Source organism: Phasianus colchicus, chromosome 1, assembly GCF_987193195.1.
Source record: "Phasianus colchicus chromosome 1, bPhaCol1.hap1.1, whole genome shotgun sequence".
Taxonomy (NCBI): domain Eukaryota; kingdom Metazoa; phylum Chordata; class Aves; order Galliformes; family Phasianidae; genus Phasianus; species Phasianus colchicus.
Genome location: NC_143436.1, coordinates 131399836 through 131424981, shown reverse-complemented (window position 1 = coordinate 131424981; position 25146 = coordinate 131399836). Strand labels below are relative to the sequence as shown.

At 41.1% G+C, this 25146-nt stretch overlaps 1 protein-coding gene across 13 annotated transcripts in view; it reads left to right on the top strand.

The window, feature by feature from the left end:
• Positions 1-25146, top strand: part of JADE3 (jade family PHD finger 3) — a 62114-nt gene that overhangs the window by 26716 nt on the left and 10252 nt on the right. For 9 of the 13 annotated variants that reach the window (XM_090126545.1, XM_090126512.1, XM_090126488.1 and 6 more), the window contains 6 exons: positions 4773-4832; positions 5876-5958; positions 15808-15965; positions 17768-17958; positions 19874-20085; positions 22457-22624. In XM_090126545.1, the coding sequence (XP_089982671.1) occupies positions 4784-4832; positions 5876-5958; positions 15808-15965; positions 17768-17958; positions 19874-20085; positions 22457-22624 (861 nt within the window). In that variant the 5' untranslated portion in view covers positions 4773-4783. Of the gene's footprint in view, positions 1-1963; positions 2298-2333; positions 4412-4772; positions 4833-5875; positions 5959-10827; positions 12514-12867; positions 14067-15807; positions 15966-17767; positions 17959-19873; positions 20086-22456; positions 22625-25146 lie in introns of those variants that run through there. The other 4 variants (XM_090126474.1, XM_031596168.2, XM_031596169.2 and 1 more) reach the window with 4 other exon arrangements.

Here is a 25146-nt window from a genome sequence, read left to right as displayed (position 1 = left end):
AACATCTAAACATTTCTTGAACACCTCCAGGGATGGTGACTCCACCACCTCCCTGAGCAGCCCAATCCAGTGCCTGACCACTCTCTCAGAGAAGAATTATTTTCTGACACCCAACCTGAATCTCCCCTGGTGCATCTTAAGGCCATTCCCTCTAATCCTGTCGCTAGTTAACACAGGAGAAGAGGCTGACCCCCAACCTCCCTTCAGGCAGTTGTATGGAGCTACAAGGTCTCCCCTGAGCCTCCTCTTCTCCAGTTTGAACAATCTCAGTTCTCTCAGCCACTCCCCATAAGACTTGTGCTCCAGACCCTTCACAGCTTCACTGCCCTTCTCTGAACATGCTCCAGGGCCTCAATGCCTCTCTTGTACTGAGAGGCTCAAAACTACTGAAAGATATGCTAGGACAAGAGGATAGACCCTTAATGGTTTGTGTTACAAATTTAGCTTTTTACTTTGATGCAAATTGAACAGGGAAAAATGTTTCTGCAGGTGTTTTGGGGCTCTGAAATGTTGTGAACTGTCTACTGTTTACATGTACTGCTTGACTGGTTTTTTGAGTAATGCATGATAACTGACTGTTAAGAGATGGAAAGAGCCTTCACTCAGTGCTCTGCTGGCTTTCCTGGGGGAGAGGAAAGAGTAGTGGCAAAACCAAGTGGCTGTTTTTTGTGGAGATACTGGAATTTGTATAGTGCAGGTACTGGAGGGTAAGCCAAAAGGAGCAACCATAACTTAGAAATGACTAATCATAAAACATCTCCCCTAGGCTTTAGAAATACTGATATTGTCTCTCTTACCACATCCTTGTGTGTGCTGGCTGATACATTGATTACTTGTAGCTTGGGTTATCTAGTTCCAACTAGGTGAGTGAAGGTTGGCTTTTTCCTGGTTTTCCGGGCAAAGGAGGATGAGCTGGGTGCAGCACAAGTCCCAGCTCCATCCAGGCAGTGTTTGGGAAACCAGGTGGTTGCTGGCAGTGTCACTTCACTGCCTGTGGCTCAGGAGAACATGCTTCTGTGTTTTATTTGTGTGCCCGAAGGATGTAGAGCGTGCTGACCCTCCTTCTGCTGTTGGGGTCAGGGAGGAGGATTTCTCTGGCTTTGTGGATTCCTTTTTTCTGGACCTTTGGTTATTCCCCTTAGCTCTTGGGTGAGATCAGGGACGTGCACACAGCCGGTGTGGAGCGTGGCTCGAGTCCAGGAACTGTTCTGGTATCTGGCATTAAAATCCATAGCAGAGGAATGTTCCACTGCAGTAGCTGCCTGGAGAGTCGAGTGCCTCTTTGCTTGCGACGTGGTGATTTCTTAATGTTACTCCTTCATTTTATATTTCGTTTAAAAGATCTCTGAAGGTGAGCATCTTTCAAGTTTGTATTTGTTGTCATGTGAGTGATCTGTTAGTCCTTCTGTTGATTTAAAAAAAAAAATTATACCAAAAGATGTTACATTCCCATATTTCAGTATTTGTTTCTAAGGTGATCTGTGTTTCACCAGAAGGCTTGAGTACATTTTGAGTCCGCAGCCAAAGCACCCCTTCTTATCTTTCATGAGAGTGAGAATTATTACTTGGTAACTGGGAAATGAGATGTAAGGTTTATTTGAATTTTTTGAAGCCACTTCCCTCCTTTGTTCTGTAGCGTGGAAGTTCTTGTCTGTATGACACTCGTTGCTTTTCTTAGCTTCTGCATGGGAACTACTGGGAAGTTTGAAGTGTAAAAGTAAATTCTCAAATCCAGACCAAAAGTTCCACAGGCAAATTTGCAAAAAGCCTGAATGAAGATAAAGGAATTGGAAAGAGGCTGTTTTTAGCTGCTCTCTGTGCGACATTTCCATCATGTTCCTAATGACAGCTCATCTTTTCTCATCTCTTTTTCCTTTATAAGTAGCATCTACTTGAGGCAGTTTTCTGAATTTCTTCTTTGAACTATTCTGTGGAAAAAATATTATCCATTATGAAATTTTTTTTTCTTTTTGTGTGTTAAGAAATAAATTAGTTCTCGTTTTGGGTTGCCATGTCATTCATTATAACTGGTATTCTGAACCTAGAAAAGGGCGTTGGTATTCTCATGAATTTATTTCTCACTTTCATATCTGATCTTTTCCCGATGTCTCCCTTATTCTAGACATAATCACCGTAGTTTTTGAGGGTGAAATTAGAAAAGGGACAAAATTGAACCACGTGTGCATCTCCACCCTTCCAGATGAGCAGGGGACAGATGATGGCTGTTTCTCCATGCCTGGGCTCTCCCATTCCCCACAGAGGTGGCACTAGCACAGCAGTGCTGCATCCCACGCCAGGTGGGCACCTATGGAGAGTGCGTAGCATGCTGCTCACCCTAATGGCCTGTCTTCTGGGCACAGCGCTCTGTGATTTGTTGTAGCTCAGTGGGTTCTTATTCATGGTCGTTGCAGTTAATACTGCTGCAGAAATCAGGCTGCAATCCAGCATTATTACTGCGCGGGGCTCTTACCCTGGGTAACTGCTGCTGTCTGCTGTGATGGAGGTGTAAATCTGCTGCCTGAGCTGCTATAAATCCACGGCTGAAATGCAGCATCTGTAAATGTGGTGTTTTTTCTCACTGGTTAGCAGAGGTGTACAGTGGTGGGTTTTTTTTTTACATTTACTGTTTCTGTGCGCTGTCCCCAAAGTAGCCATCTCCTCTCTGCCCTGCCCAGTGCCCAGCCATCCCTGCCGTGCTGTGCTCTGACCTTGCATTTAACCCCGCTAACTGAACGCTGTGCTCCTCAGCTGCTGTCTTGAACGTGGAGCAAAGAGGTTTTATTGCTGCATGTTTATGTAGGCTATAAAAGACGAGAGTCGCCTGCCATAAGCTTTCAGCACCTTTTAACAGCTGCTCAAAAATTCATCCCAACATAAAAATGAAGCGAACAGCGAGTGCTAAGGAATGGCAATGAGCAGTGCTTCTCCACACACGTATATGTGGCTTCTCAGCATCTCCTAAGGCCCTGCAGTGTGCCCGAGGGTGTGGGCAACAGGGCTGCATGGAGCTGCAGCCACAGCAAAGGAGGCAGGTGGAGCCTGCTCCTTCCCAGCAGGGCTTGGTCTGTGGCAAGCCTGGCTCTGGGGGGGAGAAGCCCTCACCCAGGCAGTGCCATTTTAGCTGCTTTTGGTTGAAGCCCACACCTTTGAACTGCAGGAACTGGCAAGATGAGAGCAGTCATCTTCTCCTTCCCTCGCTGCCTAGTGCTTAGCTCCCCAAACATGTACAAAAAAGAGACCTTCTGGCCTGAGGCCTTTCTGCCTGGCAGACAGATTTTTTGCTAGATGTGTAGCTGCTGGGCACTGCTCTTGGGGTTGAGGTGGCCCCCAGGTTGCTTGAGCCCGGAGCAAGGCTGATTATATGAAGTAAGTTATCTGGTGGGAGCTTATAGGTAAGCTTTTAAAGGGATACCTTGTCCTGTTAATCACTGTCCCCTTCAGGCTAAATACCCAACTCTGGCTTTCTGTGTATGCTGAGCTGAAAAACACATGCCTCATTTACCTTTTCAGCTTCTGGTGGTGTGGGCAGTGTGTTTCTATGAAAGATAGATCAAAGGAGAATTTGAAACTTTGAGTACTGAATCTAAATGCACTGATCAAACTCACACTTAAGTGTAAAGGCTGCTGAAAATTTCCGCTAAATTAAGCAATTCAGCTGCAAACGGTTCAGTTGCAATCCGTTCAAAGCCTTTGGATAGGCTTCTCTTATCCGGAAATCCTGTTTATCCCCTGGCCTTTGGATAATCTCAGGACCCATTTACAGTAACTAATGTGGAGAGTTTATCAAATGGGCTATTTAGCTGTGCTTGTTCTCTCTTTTCTCTCCTTCCCTCCTTCTCTCTCTCTTTTTTCTTTTTTCTTTTTTTTTTTCCCTGTTCTTTTTCTTTCTTTTTTTTTTTTTAAAAAAGCATATGATTTTGTTTTATTTAAGAAATGGAGCTGTTTGAGCTTCAGGTACAGTCAGGCTGGCAGCTCTGGTACCACAGATATTTCATGTACCCAGAATTCTGTCCTGAAGTCTGTAACTTGCTTATGCTTGTCTTGTGCTTCGAAAAAAAGAAAACAAAGCACTTTCTGTTGTTGTTGATTCTTTTATCTAATGATTTTCACGTTCAAGCCATTAAAAAGGATAAGGATGATTTTCATTTACCAGTATTCATGTAAACTGCTATTAGTTTGTGTTTAACAAATGTAATGTGGAATGTTATTGGATGGCAGGACTGATGGGAATGTACATGCAGTTGTGTTGGTACTTGTTTGGAATGCCTAGTGGTCCCTACTGTGATCCTTCCTTTGTTAAGTAATTATTCAGAATTTTCACCTTCTCCACTCTCCGTACATGTTGTATGTCTAAAAACTGACTCCAAAAAGCCTGATATCTTGTTATTAATGGAGTTGCCCTGGAATTTCTGTAAGAATTTCTTGCTTATACCTTTGATGGCTTCACAAACTAAAGAGCTAACGTTACCTAGGTTGTGACCAGAAGATTTCAGTGGCATCAGCCTCCATTTTCTGTAATTATTTAAAAAGTGCCCTTCGTTTTACCTGGACCCCTTTGGGCTTGGTTTTTTTTCCCTTAAATGTGAACTGTGATTGTGTATTCTGTGAAGAGATAACAAGACTGGGGGTGATCGTTTCCATACATGGTGCCCAAAAATTCTCCTTCAGGGGAATTTTTCCTTTTCTACTCTGGAACTGGCATGAGCTGGCAGGTCCACACAGTGTGTCATCTTCTGATGGTCACCATCAACACTTTTTTTTTTCTTCCTTAGGATGCGTCAGGATGAAACGCCACAGGCATCTGAGCACCAGTGACAGTTCAGACAATGAGAGTAAGTAGCATGTGCTAGTTTTTCTTTGGTCTGTCACCTCCTTGTGGTTTCCTTCTGTGGTTTGAGGGCAAACTGTTTTACCTCGTATAATTAAAACAGTGTTTCTTCGTTGATTTCGTCTCATCTTCTGTGGTCTTCTATGTTCTAGATCCTGTTTTGGGAGGAAAAGGAGACTAAACTTGTGGTGGAGTTAAATTTACTTAGAAATTGAGGATAATTTTTTCAGAGTTGAGAAAAATAATTCTTTACTCCAAGAGAAACTTCTCTGTCCAGAGGAAGTCTTTGTATGGCTTGATCTATCTGAAAGTCCTGCTGTCTCATATGCCGAGCCTCAGCCTTAAGACCGAGCTGTTAGAGCTCATGTTGCAGCATCTGGTTCTTCATCATTCCTCTTCGGTCTGGTGGCCTAATAGCCTGGTAGACAAGTCCGTGAAATTCGTTAAAAATTCCTTAGCACATCTGGCTGAGGTTGCGGCTTCCTCTTGTGCTTATTAAGAAACTGTAAGGCAGAGTCTTGCTTGTTTCTTTAAAACTTGTGCCCATCTAATAACGCTGTATTTAACAGCTGATTCATTAGCATGTTTATTACAGCTCAGCAACATACCGAACTAACGTGTTGCTCTGAGATGTCTAGACATTGCACTATACTTTCCTGCCTTTCTCATCAGTATCCTCTAGTATCACTGCTTTTTTTTTTTTCACTTTGCTTTTCTAGCACGTGCAAGCTCTGTCCTGAGTTTTGCTCCTCCTTCCACTTCTGATAGAAAGGCAATGAAGGACAGTGGTCTGCATGTTTGTTCTGTTATTCACACTTGTATTGAGCAGAGCAGAATGTACCCAAAAGTTCAGAGTGCTGCGGTTTTACAAAGAACAAGTGGAAAAGAAGGAGCTGTATTCAAGCCTACAGGCTACAGAAGAGGTTTTTGCCCATATCTTGTCAAGAATTAGATAAGTCATGAGATTGGAGTGCCTTGTGTTGTACTGAGTGACTGCGAATTGAAATTAGTTGTAATGGTTCTTTTTTTGTTTGTTTTTTTAAACAGGTCCTTCCACTTCCTTTTCTTCTTGTGCTAAATACAGGAGCAAGTCAAAAACACCAGCAAATGAACAAAAGAAACCTGCTGAGGTAAGAACCAAGCTTAAAGACTGGTTACCAGTGTTTTTTGACATGTCGTTTTCAAGTTTCTATGCCTTGAAATAGTGAGCTTTGAACTGGTGCCAGCTCATTCTTTTGTTACCTGTTGCTTCCATGATACTGTTTTTCTTCAGTGTGGGACTAATACAGGAGCTCTGGTGTCCCATCATGACTTTTGGCATTGAAGACATGTAGTTGACTCATGTTGATATTGAAAAAGCTGGTCTGGTCTTGTGATTTGAAAGCATGCTACAGAAGGAAATGGCTCATGTATATGTGTGTGTGAGAAGGATGCCTTCTTTCTGCTTTGGGATAGAACAGTGGGACACCCCAGTGGGCGAGTTACATAGGAGCAGTGCTTACTCTCCTGCTACTTTCTCACTATTCACTTGTTCCCTTCAGTAAGAGTTTTATTTTGCCTTCCCTGCCTATTAACACCTATCACCACTCTCACTGGATCTGCATTTGCTAATTGAGTCCTTTTCCATTGGTGTTTATGTACAATGCAGTGCTGAAATCCATCCTAGCAACGATTCCCATCTGTTGCCCTTCTTGGGGAGAATTTGTTGGCTGCCTTCTCCATATTTGATGCTTGCTTTCTTGAGGGCTGAAGTCAGATAACTGCAAATAGGAGAAATGTTTCTTGTAGTTAATTCCCTCTGCTTGCTGTCACATTCCCTCCAAATGAGTCCTTCAGCGTGCTTGTAAGACTGTTGATGCCCGAGGTTACTGAGAAAAAGACTGACAAAACATACTTTTCTTCTGTAGAATGTAAAACTGAGAGTTATGTCCCAGAAGTAATTCTTTGTACAGTAACAGCAGCTTTTTAGCTGCTTAGATACTACTGTGAGAGGCTGTGTAAACATAAAACTTGTGTTCATATACCAAAAGCTATTCAGCAAATGTACTTTTGAATGTTGCCCAGTAGATTAATTCGGTTTGGTAAGAGTAAGGTAAATGCTCAAGAAGTGTCCTTTTTTTTGAAAGCTTAATTTTCATTACAAGTAAATTGAAGAGGATGCAAAGATTCATTTTGTAAAAGGGAATCTTGTGTGAATGTTTCAGGAAGAACAAAATTGGCCAGAGCTATCTACACAGTGTTTGTTTGCAGCCACCAAGGTTAAGAAAAGTCTATTATACTTTTTACCTTTAAAGTGTTTGAGGATTAATGTTCTGTGAGAACGTCAATCTCAAAACAGTTTGTGGCTGTTGAGTTCTTGTAATTGTTGCTCATGTTTCTCTTAGCAGTAGCTTTCTTACTTGCCAAACTGGGCAAATGGGAGCAGAAACAAATCCATTGCTAGACTTGCTGTTGCAAATACATCTTAGCACCAGACCCTTCACCCTGTCTTGCTTTTTTCTGCCTAAAAATTGTCCTGTTACTGTTTACTTTCCCTTTTCTCCATACTGTGTGGATGTATAAACAATAATTATGAAAATGTGGTCCATGAATGCAGCTTACAAGTGTTCTTATTTACATAACTTCTAGGAGGAATTAAAATGTGCAGTGTTTTCAGTTCCTCTTTCTGTGATCTTTGCTGTTTTCTACCTGCTTCAAGACAAAATTTCAAGCCCATCAAAGCTTGAAAAATACAAAACTTTGAAGAGCAAAGCCTAGAATATACACTGAGTTTAGAAAGTGTATTCATAACATCATCATTCTTGTAATGCTGGCATCTTTCTCGCATCTTCTGTTTAGGAGCCCCCTTCCCCAGTTTGAAAAACAATTCGAAAAATCAAATCTTAGAAGATGTCCTCTTTGGGAAGAGTGTCCCAAGTGTAATACTGCAATATTAAAGATTAAAATTAAAAAAAAACAAAAACAAAAACAGAAAAAGTAAAGTCCTCTGAGAAGGGGACTGGTAGGGAGGGTGGCAGTAATGATCTCTACCCTTGGTGCATAAGACTCTTAGCTATCATTCCTGTTTTTCCTTTCCTTCTGCTGGGAGCAAGCACTTCTTCCAAGCCCTAGAAAATCATATGCTGGAGATTGCATGCAGTGGTGCATTGCATGAAGCGCTGCTGTCAGCAGAGCATTGCAATTTATTATTAACGCACCAACTAGTGACAAGAGTGTAAAGCAAAGAATGACCCTATCACACATCCTTCAAAAAATCATGTTACAGTAATTCCACAAGTTTTTTGTGATAGTATTGGATAGAAATTTGAAATTTCGTGCTGACAGCATCCCCTCAGTAAGGGATCTCTTGAGCAAGTTGGCAGTGCTCTGCTTTCATTCACCTCTGCTTGCCAGGCAGCAGACTGTTTCTTGAGTTAGTGATGCAGAAAATCTAAAAGGTCAAAGCTATAAATAGCTGTTTGGGAATTTTTTTGCTCATGGTCTTCATACATTAATTTTTCTTTCATGCCAGTAAGTCTGGCTTTCTCGATTATTTTGCATATGTATACATAGGATTTTGTCCACTTTCTCAGCCGTTCAGGAAGGAAGCAGACGCGGGCAATGTTATCAGTGGAGTGAGCTTCATAGAATAGCTTAGGTTGGAAGAGACCTCAAAGATTGTGTAGCCCCAACCCCTAATGTGGGCAGGGCTGCCCCCCACCAACTCAGGCTGCCCCACCTGGCCTTGAGCGCCTCCAGGGATGGGGCACCACAGCTTCTCTGGGCAGCTGTGCCAGCGCCTCACTGCCCTCTGAGTGAAAAATTTCCACCTAACATCTAACGTAAATCTCCCCTCTTTTACTGTGGGACAGGGAATAATGTTGGAGTGCAGATGTCCAAGCCTGTTCTCTGGGCCTGCCTACCAGATGTTTGCATCTGTGCAGAAGGGATGCTTCTGAGTGGGACCTTCTTGTGTCACCCTGCTGCTCAGAGAAGATGAGGAGAATCTAAGATGATGCTGTGGAGCAAGGCTGCAGCTCTTTCTCTTGTGCTCCTTTTGGGTTGTAATCTTTTGCAAGCAACTGAAATGGTGTCTTGACAATTCTGCTATCCAATTAGCTTTAGCATTTACTTTGAATAACTAATATTAAGGCAGGCCTGAAGTATATGTCTGAACAGTTTTTCAGAGCTTCATGGTGATATTGGCTGTGTGCCAGTTGCAGAGTTGCCCCTTATGGACCTGAGCTGAGACAGGAGGGGCTCAGCTCTGAACAGTAGGCTGCGTGGGAGTAGCAGGTTAGGAGCATTTGGATGTCTGGCTCAGCATGAAACCTGTGCTTTGCTGTTTCCTGTCTCCTTGGAAGCTGCAGCAGAAAACGATGGCAGAATAGTTGGAATCATTTTTGCAGGGAAAACGTTTTAGCTGGGCCATCCTGAAAAGCTGACTATTTCTTTTGCCTCAAGCTAGTGGAGGCACAAAAGAGCCAAAGAGATTTATATGACACTCAAGCTTATGTATTTTCTTTTTAGTACTTGCTCCATCTTAAAACTGTAAAGGAGTTAAGTTAGAAGCGTGGTGGTTTTCTGTATGAAACCTACCCATATAAGGTGGCAGTATTTTACCTCACTTTGCAAATAGGGTTTCGAATCCTGTGGCAACTCTAGTTCTTGGTCCCTCATTGCTGATAGTGACAGCTGTGTTATCATGTGAAATGTAGCTTGTCTTCCACAAGAAAATGGCCTGCTTTCATTATTGCACATGTGGAACTTTTTTTTAGTGGCGTTTAACTGTCACATAAATTGTAGGTCTTGATCCTGAGGAGCACCCTGTAAGATTAGACTGCGAGCAGAGAATGGATTCTTTTGGCAGTTTGAAAGCGGTCATTTTTGTTCTGTGAATGAATGGACACCGTGATTAAATCATATTGCTTGGCGTATGCCATGCATAATGGAACAGGAGACTGTCACCTTTCTGCGTGCGCCTACCTTAGAAGATTCTGAATTAACTTTAACAACTCTGTCATCTTTGCAGCCTTCTCAAGACCGCTGGTCAACATGCCTTGTGCATTTTGATGAGCTCCATTTTAGCCTGCGTGGGTTAGTTGATTTTGAAGAAGAACATACAGTACTTTCATGTAAATGACAAATGCAACCTTGCTGGGCTTTTTTTGATCTTTTTGCTTTTAGCAAAGGGTGACCAGAATGCATAAGGGCATGGAAGAGCCTGCTTGTGAGAAAGCTGAGCTGTTTTACTTTTGGAACTGGATGAGTAGGCAAAGCAGTTAAGTATAAATGGTCTGGAGAGAGCAGAGGTAGAGCTTCAGTCTTGCCTGTCTTTGTGGCGGAGAAACTGGGAAGGGCAAGATAATATGAACGAGGCCAGAAGTTAAGAAGTCTGTTGCAATTAATAGGATATCCTTTTGCGTGCACCATATAATTAGACTGTGAAGCTCATCTGCCACAGGAAGTTGTTGAGACTGAGAATTAAACATGATTATAAAAGGAATTGAACAGATGATAACGAGTACAGATTTTTCTAAATATCTGTTTAATTAATACCATTTTGAAAAATTGATTGTTAGGATTAATCCCCAAATCTGAAGCTTATATCTGAAGAAAACCTGACATGTTCTTACACAGTTCTTGCACATTTTTCTGGCTCGTGAGATAATACTGTCAGAGACTTGATGTTAGGTGTGGTTGATTTACTGTCTGATTTCCTGACTCTTCCTATATACACCTGTAAAGGAGGCTCAGAAGACTTGTGGCTGCTCCATTGAAAGGTGCAATATTTCATTTTCTCGAGTCTTGGATGATACATAAAAATAGTTTTTGGGAGTGGGAGTTTGAAGATTAGGATTTATTATTGAGATGTTTGAGAAGCCCAAGTTTTATGCTACACTTACTCCCGTCTGCCTTAGCTTTTTTAACATTAGTTTTTCAGTCTAGTCAGTATATATCCCTGGAACTGTAGTTTCATTTTCATTCTTAAATTATTTTGCTTTTGATTTGCTTTGCTACAAAAAAAAAAAAAAAAAACAAACCATCCAACTCATCCTGTCTGTAATAGGGTATACTCCTGTTTAATAAAGTGCCTCAATTCAGAAACTTAATGCCCAGATTGCAGTGTACTAACAATAATAATTCAACCTTGGGAAGATGAGCCCACCAAGTTCTGGAAAGTGGTGGGCACCTTGCAGCTTCATTCTCAGTAGATAGGCAGCCTTTGGCAGACATTGTCAAACATCTGTACGAAGATTAGATGTATTAGATGAGACTATCTGTGCTCAGATACGATGTGGTTATGTTAAACGTGTAATAGGTCTTAGTACCATTTAGCTTCCATGTTATTATTTATGTGGTAATTTTGGGTATAAACTGCTGCTTTGTAAGTGTTAATTTTTTGCTGGAGGTGGTGCGTGGTGGAATAAGCTTTGGTGCTTTGGAATAAAAAAGCGTAAAACATTCTTCTGAAGGTGAATTTGAAAAATAATCAAAAAGATGAAAAACTCACATGTAGTTTACTGTACATTTTAGAGAAAATGCCTGCTGTTGTATGAGTAGTTGGCAACTGGAATTTCATAGTTGGCCTTCTGGGTCGTAAAGGAGATGCAAAAATCAGAAAGATCCTAGCCATTTCAGCTTTCTCTTTTTAGAGAGGATATTGAGGGTATTTCTGATGGTACTCTTCTGGCAGACTTAGGGCAGGGGGATGGCATTCTGCCTTTTAAAAATGGGTATTTTATGTTTCTGTCTCAGAAGACAGGGTCTTCTGTTTCTAGGTAGCAAGTATGTGGCAATGAAATGTAATGCTGCTTACTCCTTAGGGGCTCTGCCAGGCACCAGGGGAAGCCTTAGCACGAAGCAATTAGATGCAATCCAGCAGAAATCCTGCTTTGATTGTGACAGCAAACAGAGTGGTTGACATATACTTCAGTTAGACCTCTGATGTGTGCTTCCCACTGGTAGTCTTATCATCGTGGAATTTAGTAATAGGTGGTCAGATGCTTAAAAGCTCAACGTCACAAGAAGTACCATTTTTATTGCTGTTTCAAAGAGATGATCCAGTCTGTTCTCCTGGACCACATGCATTTGGGCAGGATGTGGTGAGTGGTCAGTGTCAGTAGAAGCTTACAGGAGAGAATTGAAATAAGTCTCTGACTCTTGTTTTATTGTGGGTTTTTTTGCAGTTTATTGGAATTTTGTTGTTGATCTGGTTTTTATTTTCCCAAAATGTGGCTTTAGATTTGTATTGCTTGGTTACAGAATGTTCTTGAAGTTCTGTACAGATCCAATATTTGCATTGCTTGCTGAAGATGGAGGCTGTAGAAGGCTGTTGTATGGTGAAGACTTGCTCTCTGTCTTGGATGCTAATATTTCACTTAAGTTCTTTACAGCATTACTTGTACCCTCCATCACATCTCTAGTGGATAAGGATACTGCACTCCAAGCGATGTTCTTTGTTAGACAGAATTGATTTTTTCATAGAGTCAGCACAGGAGGGAGGGTCGTGTGAAGAAGATTGTATATTGATTCATGTTGAAGTCATAGACAGCTTTTGGTGATGCGTTTACAAACTTCTGATTCTATGAGCTTCATTTTCCTTGGACGTGCTCTTCTAGCATAATTTCCAAATAGGACTTAGCCTGAAAAACAAACATGACACGTGAACCATATCTTTCCATCCACAGCTCCACAGTGTCACTGTAAATACTTGGTGGAGGAGCAGAGAGTGCTTATTAAGGAGGATTTTTTTAGGATTTAGGCTTTAAAGGCCCAGAGACAGCAGTGCATCTTTTAGAGGTGCCTGAGTTCTTGTTGCTTGAGCAAATCTTGTCAGACTTTACTGCAGAGCAAAAAGCTTGACTAGACCACAGAGCAAGGTTTTCTCTTCTAGATTTCAGTCTCAGCTTTAAAGTGTGAAAAATATTTTATAGTTTCTTAATGAAATGCTTAGTTTTATTTCTGTGACACAAGCGAACACTGTTTTCATTGACTTCATTCAGACTAACTGCTGCACCGTTCTCAGCTGAAACTTAGAAGTTCCTGGCAGCTAAATGAAAAGAAATTCAGAACAAACAGTTGAGTGCTAAGCAGGACTTTCAATTGCTAAAAATATGTAAAACCAATCCCCCTGTCACACAGTAACCTCTGCGGAAGCTTCTGGCGGGTGGGCAGTTTCCTGTTGTGTGCACACCGGCCGTGAGCAGCCGCCTTCTAGTGCCGGAGCTCCCCTTGGCCAGGGCCTCTTCATGAAGTGCCATGTGTCCTAGCAGAGGGATGGGAGGGCATTGCTTGCCTAGACCAGGTGTGCTCCTTACTCAGTTCTTCTCGATTTGTGTGCTGAAATAGAGTTGAAGGCTTGTGTGTTGTGTACACTGAGAAGTGCAACTGCTTTTGGTTTGCTACCAGCCGTGTGGGCTAACTGGGGAAGTAAAGGTGGCTGCTGCCAAGAGGAGGGGCTGTGCTGTCAGTAGGACTGACCAGTGCCTTGTGGATGCAATAAGAGTCCAAAAAGACACAACTGTGAGGAAAAGCTGGCTATCTAAATCTTGAACGTGTGTGTCTGCTCCTCACTGAGTGGCTCAGACCTTAGCCTAGGGGCTGGCTGCTGGAGTAAAAAGTTATTTGATTGATAAGAAAGCTCTCTTTGGGTCCCCTGGGTGTTTTGGTTTACTTCTAGAACGCAGTATAGAGCAAGTGATAAAGACACATGTTTTCAAACATTGTCCTCTGAGTGTATTTTCCTGCTGGAAGACTGGCTGTGTGTGAGGACATGAGAAATGAGATGAGCTACAGGTTGGGATGTCTTTATGACAATTCCAGGTGTCTGCAGGAAACACTCAGTTGTACTTAAGCATGAAAAGCAAGGAAAGTATTGTTAGGAAATCTAAGCTGAGTTTGGCTTTTCTTAAGTTTTCAACAGTTACATTTATATTGATGAAATCTTTTACCTTCAGTGATACCAATATTTATAAATTGTAGCGATCTGAAGCAGAGAACTTTGTGTTGCTTACATGGTACTAGACTGGTCAGACATAGGGGAAAAAAAAGTTCATGCTCCACAGGTTTTGTGCTTTAAAAATAGAGATGGTACAGTTCACATACATAATGGATGATCAGAAGATGAATTTGCTGCTAAGCAATGTAGTTTGATGTAGTTGGAATACTAATGCCTTTCACAGCGTTTTTCTTTCAGTGCTTGAAAAACACTGGGTTTGCTATGAGCCTCTCCTGTGTTTCCTCAGTGATTGAAAAGGTAGTTTGTAAAAGTGCTTTATGCTTTACCTTAGATAAGGTTTGAGGAATATATTTTCTAATGATTAAACCAGTCATAGAATTTCTCACCGGATTATTTCTTCCTCATGGATTTTCTATGGAACTTTAGTTTTCCTCATAAACCTAGCTCTACTTATAGCAAAGAATACGAAAATTTCTTTTAAATGGTGTAGGACACATCACATTTTATTTTTGACATGTAGGCATGCTGCTTGGATAAAAATGGGTGCTTATGGTCTTTCTACTTTCGCTCTTGTTTTCTCTAAAACCTAAAAAGCTGCAGACAGAAGGTTGCAGTAAGCAGTCTGATGTAAAGCAAAGCAGATACCCCTTAGTGGTAAATACAGAAGCCTCAGGGGATTGCTGGTTGCTTGTTGAGTTCTCAGGTTGAGCTCCCAACTGTCTGTGAGTGATGCAGCTGTATTGTATAATGAAGCAACCCTTAAGCTCCAAGCTACCAGCAGCCTCTTGCAATACTTGTTTCTAGTTAAAAGCATAGTGCCTTTTTTTTTTTTTTTTTTTTTAGTAGCAGTTAACTTGATGATTTCCAAGAACAGCTGAGAATTTTTGCAGTAGACATCAAGTGGTCTGGTGCTGTCAAACTGAAAAGGGTGCATTAAGATATTTGGCTCTGAAGTATTTTTATTACTATTCTCACTATAAAACCAAATTTAGTAAGGAGGAGTTCAGCCTTCCACAGCTGATTGCAGGGGTATTTTCCGTTTTCATTTTATTACCCTTTGAAGATTTGATTTCTCATTGTGACAATACAGTTAATTAGTTGTGACATCTCACCAACACCGAGCCACAGTCACTGCTCTGTTTTAATGAATGTTAAACTGGTACAAGGTATCAGTAGAGAGAAAAAAAAATAACGACAATGAAAACCAATCAAACAGCAACAAAAGAGGGATTCATATGCCCTTTTTTTTAAATTTCATGCACCTCTATTTGACAGGTATTTACATTAAGTAAGCTTTATGACAACTGATAATGGTTCTCTGTTCTTAAAAACATAATCTTCTTAAACCAAAGGTTGATCGGTGCAGCTAGAGGATTGTCATGGATAGGTTTGTGGTGATATGCAATTGCATATTTCACCTGATAGGTTTGCTAAAGGATTCTGAGCTGGGTTGTTCTGCAGCAGCAGCATCGCTGTACAGAGCAATGCAGAGTTTGTGTTTTTGATAGAGGCAGCAGTTTGTCTTTGATCTTGTAGATCCTGACCACTAACGTCTCAGATGGGCTTAGAGATGAACAAGTGCCTATATATCAACCTTGCCAAGGCAAGTGTTCTTAGCCTGTGAAGAATATGGCAATTAAAGGCAGCTTAACTGAGAGGAAATATATGTATATACATATCCTACCTTGTACCTAAGTTAGGATAAAGCATGCAGACTGGCAAGTAAAATGAGCTGTTTGAAAATGGTATTACAAGTAGTAAACTAGGTACAGGCCTCTTTTCCCCTTCATCTTGGCTACCTGAAACAACCTTCTTCCTTCTGATTAGACTTTGAGCAGCATCATGGTTCTGACAAGAAGCTTAAACTTCATGTCATACTGCACATTAATGTACTTGTGTGTTGGCAGTCCTCAAAAAATTATCAACGAATTTGCATTGTTTCAGTACAAACTAGGAAAATATCTACTGCTTCATCTACTACTTCCTCTGGGCAACCTTTTTTCCTCAAGCCTTTCTCTTCCCTGGGTTTTCTTTGCAGGTGTTCCGCAAGGATCTCATTAGTGCCATGAAACTACCGGATTCTCACCATGTTAACCCCGATGAATATTATGTCTTTGCGGACACGTGGAAACAGGAATGGGAGAAAGGAGTCCAAGTTCCAGCCAGTCCAGAAACAATTCCACAGCCATCTCTCAGGTAACAGCAATTAGACATAGAGATGTGTGCAGAGTGTCAACTCGAAGAAGGTGGTCTGTCAAAAAGTGGTGGTCTAAATGCAGTTGGCATTTCCTTGTTGTTATAGTTAAGTCTCAAATGCAGCAGCCTCCAAGCTTGTTTTTAAACCAAATAAACCAATTTGGAAAACATTTCTGTGGCATTTCAGATCTGGTTCTGTTGTATACGACAAATATCTGCATTTAAAATTTAAAAAGGGGATTTACTTTTTCCTGAATCACGTGGATAGAACTTTTCTCATTTGTGTGGGAAGTTAAATTAAACATAAACCCAAATCTTGTGTTGTTTTCATGTTACTTGTAAGGCTTCCCTATATAAAGTAAGATGAAGCCACTCAGTAGTAATAACTGATACCTGAGAAAGCTACTCACTTGTTTGTGTAATGTAATTTTTGTTTCTGTTGCCAAAGTTTTAATTCTTTCTGCTTTCTCTTTTACAAATAGCTGGTAAGCATTATATATGTATTCAGTGATCTCAATTTCAGGAGATAGATCTTTCATCCTCTCACGTTGTACTTAGACCAGGAAAATATAACAGTGTAGTCCTGCAACCTTTTCTGGTAGAAGTGTGTGTTGTAACATGGAAGTATTGGTGCCAGGGTGGGCTTTGAGACAAAGATAAATGAACTGTCCAGTGAAAGTGCTTGTGCCAGCATAATCTAATTTCCACTGAGGCTATTATCAGTACCAAGTTGTTGAAATAAATATATTGCATCTCATACCAGCAATATTACATTAGAGGAAAAAAATTGCTATAGATTTGGCTGGACCAGAGAACAGAAAAACTCACAAGAGAACAAGAAAAAAAGTAAGTGACGTGAAGCCGTGGAGAAGAGTGGCAGAAGAACATAGTGCTAACATTGAAAAGACACTGTCCAGTTAGAATTATGTGGGATACTGCTTGACTTTTGCCTACTCCCTCTTTCTTCCTCTTGCCTTGTTTCCCACAGCTTTTTTTCTCCTGGTGCTGGGGAGGGCTAGCTCTGGAAGGCATGCAGAGCTTCTCATGCATGGCACCGTTCCATTCGGTATCTCCCTGGCTTCCTTTCACATGCAGGGCCTCTTGGAATAAATGCAGAGAAAGGTTGACTTTTATCTAGCTGGGGTCAGTCTCTCCATTCCCATAGGCTAGTGTACTAGGCAAACACCAAGTTTTATCTCACAAAATAATGGAAAGGTTGAAAACACTAGTTTTTTTTCCCTTACTTCCTGGATGATTTTTAGCTGTTTTTCCACTGTACATTTTTACTTGGCAACAGAATCGTTCTTGCAGAACAAAAATAATACTTATGCAGCATGGATAAAGTGTCATTTGTAAAACAGTGGTAGACTATTTAACCCGAATGAAGAGCAAGCATCTTCCTCTTCCCTCCCCCACAGCCTGCAGCAGAATAAATCAAGCTTTTCCTGAGAAAGCTGGTGTCTTGAAGATCATCAGTTGACAAGATCATAGGTGGTTTCGTGCATAATACTTTCTGTGCGTTTCAAGAACATTCATATCACCATTCTAGTAGCATTTCTTAAATTGAAAATATTATGTGCAAGCTTGCATTTAAAAAATGATTTTGTATACATAGCCAACCTTAACATACTTTATGTGAAGAGATGACATTTACAGAATCCTGTCTACCCACTTTGGCTTCACTTATTGACTAACTTAAAGTATGTGAAATGCTGTTGATAACAAATATTTTATGTCTTTCAAGGCTGAGTCTTAAAAAGCTGTAGCCAACTTTGTGTTTCCTTTTTACCTTACATACGTAGGGTTGTCGCAGAAAAGGTGAAAGAAGTACTGTATACACGACCCAGGAAGTATATCCACTGTTCCAGCCAAGAGCCTACAGAACCAGGTTACATCAACATTTTGGAATTGGCAGAATCTGTGTGTCGCTATGATTTGGATGAGATGGACATCTTTTGGCTCCAGGAACTAAATGAAGAGCTTACCGAAATGGGTAATTCACAATACATTCTGGTTTTTAAAGCAGCTGTTAATTTCTGTTGGGAGATTTCTTAAAGATCTTTAAGCACTAACAAAAATGGCAAAGCTATAGAATGTTGAAAATGAATTGCTAGCTCAGTTAGTGTTTTGTTTTGCCTTTTGTGCCTTAAAACTTCATCACATCCAAAATCATGTGCAACTTCTGCAGACTGACACAGAAGAGAAAAAGCCAACACCAGGTGGAATTAGTTTTAGGACTTTCAAAGTTAAAAATTTTGCATAGGAAAAACAGATGTTTCCATTTTAAAAAATTGAGCATATTATTGCTGCAAAATACAGAGTTCTGAGGAGCTATAATGTGCCTTTTTCTTAAAGGAGTAATTAGGTTTTGCTGCTGGATTAGTCAAGCTGTGATGGGATAGCCTGTTTGACTGACATTCTTCATGGATGAGTGCAGCTTCTTGATGAAGGACAGATAGAAAAAAGAGAGTTATTTGACATCTCCTGAATTTGTTATTCATGAAGAAGGAAGAACTAGTTGGGATGAGTTAATTGGTGTTGGCATTGGCTGTAGCAGCTATGAAATAGTGGAAACTGAGATCTCGACGGGAGCAAGGAGAGAAAGAAGCCTTCTGGTCCTGGACTTAAGGAGAACAATCTTCTGCTTATTTGGGGAACTGCTGGATTGGATCTGCTGCTGCAAGGTAGCTCTGAAGGGTGAAATTGCTGGAGAGAGCTAGCAAAACTTTAAGGATAATCTCCTCCAAGCCCAAGAATGATCATCCAGGCATTCAGGAAAATAAGTAGATGGTAAAGGAGGGAGCTCGTGACAGAGCTCCACTGCAAAATGATGTATATTAAAGGCGGGTGTGAGGACAAGCTTCCTAACCATATTGGGTGCTGTTCTCAAAACCAAAGCTTTTCTGGGACTGGAGTCTCCATCCACAGAGATTTTCAAGATTTGACTAAAGATGTTTCTGAGCAACCTAATCTGGATTGAAAAAATATCCTGGCATTAGAGAAAACAGTTTAATAACAGGCACTTCGTATCAACAATCATTTATCTTTTTCATCTCATTGTTTATCAGTTGTAACAAGAAATCAATATTAGTACATGTATTCTTGTACATAATCCAGCAGTTACAGTGATGTTAGCCTCTGGTATCAGTGCTGCATGGATGTCCCTTTGCTAGTCTAAATAAATTTTGTACAGTAGACGATGGCAGCATTTGTGACTGACGTTTTTGAGGGGATGTGACTTTGAGATTTCTTGTAGCTGTGAACATTGTAGAGTGAACAAGCTTCAAGCTGAGGATCAATCTCAAAACAAATCCTTTCAAGTAGATCTGCTTACACTACATTTGATTAGTGGTAATGGGAATAGCAGGCATAGTGTTCAAGTAAATGGGTGCCATGGATTGCTAACAGTGCATTTATTTACTGTTTTATAAAAAGAAATGGATAAGAGCTCCTTTCATATCCATTGTGCTGGCCACTCAAGGAGTGATGGCAACTTTTGTATCTTCATAACATTTAAAGTGTACTTGGTAAGTTTTATTTGCTAAGGGATTTATCTTCAGAATAAAGAACATTGTGTATGATGTTGAAAGTCATCAGTGTTTCCTAGAATGATGGAGTTGGAGGCAGACTTACATGAGAGAAGCAAGAAGTTATAGAAGCTGCTGTCTTTTATGCTGTAGTGCTTTTTTCAACATGTAGTCTTATGTACAACTCAAACTTTTACTCCAGTAGTTGTATTTGTATTTATGAGGTAAAGGTAATATTGGCAAGTGAGCTTTAAAAAAGATTCATTTATTTTTAATGTAAGTAACGTTTGTACTGCAGTAGTTGCTGTTTTTCTGCCTCTCAGACTTGGTCAGAGGCATCTGAGTGTTTTCTGTTTCCTTTTTCCCTATTCTGCATTGTAGGATGCGGGCCTCTGGATGAAAACACAATGGAAAAAACTATTGAAGTGCTGGAGCGACACTGTCATGAGAATATGAATCACGCTATTGAGACTGAAGAAGGTCTGGGTATAGAGTATGATGAAGATGTCATCTGTGATGTGTGTCGGTCTCCTGACAGTGAAGATGGGAACGATATGGTGTTTTGTGACAAGTGTAATATCTGCGTCCATCAGGTCAGTGCCTGCAGAAGTATTGACACTGTCCTGTCATCTTTGTTTAGCTTGGCAAGTGTGGAATTTGAATCAGTATTAAATGTTAATTTGGAGACCTTTGTGATTCTCTGGATACAAAGGGTGATATAGAATACTAAGTTCAAGTTTTGTACTCTGAGAATTACAGCAGATAAATGGCTGAGCATAGTCTGTGTAGTCTAACTGTAACGTGAAGCGTTGTCTGGACTTACAAATACTTGCTCTACAAGCATAAACAGTTCCCCTCCACATCCTTGGTAAATCTGCTTTTGTAAATAAACAGGCCAGAGAATGCTGGCAGCCTATATATTAAAAGATCATTTGTTTTGCAGCTGGGGCATTTTCCTCCTCAGTTGACTGGTGAATTGGCTCCAAGTTTAGCCACTTGAAACCACGTGGATAGATGCTTTAACAGACTGGTTTTTTTTAGAGGGCACAAGCACCTGCAAGAGCTGTGCTCTTGGTCTGAATGCTGCTCATGTTTGTGGTGTTTCAGGTGTAGCCAGGACCTTGCACCAACTAAGCTCAGTCTCATCAGGCAGAGGTATCCTCATAACTAAAGTGGATTTGAGCCCTGTGGTTTTTAGTGCATCCTGTTTGAGAAGGAATTTTACAGCTGGGCTGTTGGCTCCAGAGGCAGCCCCTGCTTGTGCCCCTTGAAAATATGGAGGAATTTGCAGCACAAGGCTCGGGGTTGCCTGCAGAGCTGGAGCTGATGGCCTGCTGCCTTCTAACCCTGCCTCTTCCCCAGCCACAGGCTCTGGACCTGCTCAGCAGAAGCTGGGCTGGAGCTAATCCTAACAAAGCATAGCAGCAAACAACCAACTAAAAATATTTATCAGTTCAGGTTTTATTCTGAATGGGCTCTAGTTCACCAAGCAGCCTAAGGTCTGTTTGTCAGCACACCACTTGGAGATGCAGAGGAGTGGGAGAGGTTTCCTCCCTCACAGTGCCCTCTCATGCTGGCTCAGATTGCTAAGTTACTGGTTTGCTAGTCTAGATCACCTCCACTTATTAGCTGAATTGAATTAGGAAGTGGTATATGTCCATTTTCAGCCTCCTAAAAGTGATGTTTTGGTGTAGTGCCACTTGAACTCAATGATCTCTAGAAGTCCCTTCCAAACCTTGCGATTCTGTGATTTTGCATTGGTAATATTAAAGTGTTGGTGAGAATGTAACACTTAACAGGAAATAAAAATCACTTGTAAAATTTAGACCACAGCTCCCCCTGTTGGGCCTTTACAACAGCCAAACGTGAAAGTAACGTTTGGGTTAGTCTGACTTGATGCTTTCATAACGCAGGATTTCATTCAGAGAACTCACCCTCCCTCCCAACACAGCATGATTGTGCAGTATTGGTCATCTCTTCACATTAAGTACCAAGATCCTATAACCAGAAGGCTGGGAAAGCAAGCATGGGGAATTTGTACTAGATTTGAATCTAAGAGACTGGGTTATAGCTAATAATCTTCTTCTCTCAAGGCTTTCAATGTTACTGTTCCCTGGTATGTGTTGGGAATGGTGTTATTTCCTTTGAAATCTGCTTTATTGATAAAGCTTTTATTGGGGGCAGCTGAGTGGAGTTGCACCTTGGCAACCAATGGTTTCAAATATGGGCAGGTTGAATACCTGCACTAGACACAGCAGGATGTGTCTAGTGCAGGTATAGTTAGCCATTAAGAACTGCTAGGAACGTGAACTAGAAAGCAAAATTAAGTTTCTTTTTTACTTTTTTATTCTCAAAGTTAGCAAAAGTTAATAAATCTCTCAGTTTCTAAGAGGCCTCAGGGAAACAGGCATAAAAAGCAGAACCTTATGATTTCAGTATATACTGTTGTAATTTTTGAGGCAATATTATATATAAATATTTGAAGTCACAAATGGTTCTTAGAACTGTAACCACAAAAGTAATCTAATGTCACAGGAAGGAATCTTCAAACAGTTCTTATCACTTCACAACTGACTAGAATAATGTTAGAGCATAAAGGTGTTAACAGTAGAAGACTGTGAGCTTAAAGAGATGCCTGTTTTTTACTTCTGAAACATAAAAAGACACTGAATGCAAAGGTGAAGGTTGTAATACTAGTGTTGTTCAGTTACAATGGCTGTTTCATACAAGAACAAATAACACCAAGACATGTTTTAAAAATAAACTGGCCTGAAAAGGCTTTGTTTTAATAGGTTGTTAACCTCTTTGATCACCTGACTCCTTTTAAGGTAAAGAAATTAGAGAAAGATTAAGTAAAGGGCAAACTGTGCTTTTAGAATTTGAAAGCTTCATGCCATATGAGAATTAATGTTTGGATGTAAAATGCTATCAGTGCAATGATCTCAATCCCTTTTCTCTTCCAAGGCATGCTATGGAATCTTGAAAGTCCCGGAAGGGAGCTGGCTGTGCCGCACCTGTGTTCTGGGAATACATCCTCAGTGCCTCCTGTGTCCAAAACGAGGAGGTGCAATGAAAGCCACCAGGACAGGGACCAAGTGGGCACATGTGAGCTGTGCTCTCTGGATTCCAGAGGTAAAGTTGAATTTCTGCCTCATTCTTTTGTATTCTAATCTCCTACTCCACCTTCTCTGTCTTCCTTCCTCTGCCTTTTCACATTCTCATGATTAAAGGTATCTGCATGGGCATTATTCTGGTGAGTCTGCAGAATCTGTTGAAGACTGGGAGAAAGTCCAGCTCATGTTCATTAATTAATTAATCTCTTTGTCCTTCCCCATTTACTGCAGTCTCTTCATGGTGTCATTATGAGATCTGAGTGACCTGCTGGAAAGGTTTAGTGATGTAAGCCAGTACTCGCTGCACAACTGCAGCATCCTTGTCTCCCTTAGTTCTTGATCAGTTTGTGTGCTCTCACTTAAGTGTATAATTTGCACTGAATACGTCCTTTTTTTTTGAGACAAAAAGCCAGGCATGTTGGATGATATACATCACATATCATCATTGGATGATATATATTGCACATAGCAGGGGGGTTGAAATTAGATGATCATTGTTGTCCTTTTCAATCCAAGCCATTATATGATTCTATGATATATTGGATGGATTCTAAGATGGGGAGATATTTCTAGATAAGTTCTTTGCACTAAAATCAGACATTTTTTTGAATGGTAGAGAGATGAGGCTTTTTTCTTCTATGTTATATTTTATAAGAAGGGACTGTTTAGATTGATGCTTGTGTTCATATATAGAGCTTAATAATGAAACTTTACATTTCCTCTATTTAGAATGAGGTTTAGCATCATTTATAATTCTGTAAATTGAAATAGTCACTCAAGTATAGAAGACCTGTGTGTTTAATTCTGTACTCAGAATGATATTTGTGCTTTCTTTCTGGTAAGATCCGCAGATCCCTTAGAGTGGAAGGCGTAGTGTGAGGTTGCAGCCGCATCTGTTGCCACCATGACATTGAAGGATGCCTTATTCCCAAACCTTCTGCTCTCAAGCAGCCAGGCCTTGCGTTTGCAAAACTTCACAAAGAAGATGTCAAGATTCTGGATGGCTTTTTAATATGGCAGCCTGATGCAGTGTGCAGCTCCTAGCTCTGTGCCAGGCATATATTTGGTTGTCAGTGGGCTTATCTTTGCAGTTCTGCTTTCCCTTCAGGCCAGCTCATAGATCTGCTGTCTCATCCACCTTCAGGGAGAAAGGAGCAGAGGGAAAAAAAAAAAAAAAGATTAAAATAAATAAATAAAAGTCTCCTGCCTTCTCCTCCTGCATTTCTAAAGTGTCTTGGCTGGAAGCTGTCCTAGTTCTGAGCAGACTGGTTTCCCTAAGAGGTCCTTTCTGCATGTGGTTGCCTTGATGTTCTCCCCAGCAGGAGATGAACTGGCAGGTTTGGAAAGCAGTTGACCACAGGACAGGGAGCACCTGCTGCCTTCTTACCTGCTCACCTCCCTCCGGCTGAGGGAGGGCAGCCAGCAGAGTTGCCCAGGTGGGAGAGCTTGAATCCAGCTGCTCCCACAGCCCAGTCGATGGCTCCAGGCCTCAGGCACCTCCTCCCCTCTGTGCCCATGCCAAGTGTGTCAGGCATAGCAAGGAGGTGGCATCTGCCAGGAGAGGTGGGAAATGCCTCTTGGATCCATTCAGCCTCTTCTTCTGCACCTGGTGCTTTTAAAAACAAAATGAACTACAATTCTGTCACCAGAGAAGCCTGGCTTTTTTTGAGAATCTCTGCTAAAACATTGGGTTCTTATCTGGAGAGACACCATGGCTTTATGTGCTCTAGGGGACTAGAAAGGGACAGAGTTTTCAAGACCTTGAAATACCTTATGGAAGAATGTTTACTCCCTTGGAATGCCCCACAAAGAAACAAATAATAAAGTCACTGCCACTTCCCCACTACTCCCCTAACAAAATGGAGCAAGGCAGAGTGCAGAGGAAAATGGGCCATGCTCATGTTTGTGGTAAAAGATCCAAGAAGGATTTGATTGAGTTCATAAATGTAGGCTAGCACTGTTGTAGGCAGTTGCACCAGGTATTTCCCATCGCCAATATATTCAGCACTCCCTAGAATGCTTTGTTTTGTTTTGTTTCTTCCCTGCCTCCCTTTCCTTGTGAAGTAATGGTGTGGGAAGGCTGTCTTGACCCTCACTGAGCTGTTTGGGACGTTTGAAGGTTTTTACTTCACAAAGTGTACTCACTGTTGATTTTTATCCTTTTTATTCTTCTGCCAGCATTGTCTCTTAGTGTGAATGTGTCTCTTCTTCCGTGATTTCTTAAAAGATATTCTTGGAAAAAAGGGAGAGACTTTGACATAAGAAAATTTACGTTGTTTTAAAATTCATTTATCTGCCTTAGATGACCAATGGCAGATACATCTTCCCTCGGTCAGTGCGTTGTTGGCTGAAGCAGATAGTAATTTTTCCTTGCTACAGCTGCAGAACTGTCAAATGACCGCCTTCAGCTGCTGCTGTGAGTGGCTGTGCTCCAGCTGCTGGGGTGCCTCCCCAGCCACTGGTGCAGATCACTGCCTGCTAACACACAGCTGCTGGTGGCGGGCCATTAGTGGAGCAGCAGATAGCAGGGTGACAACAGAG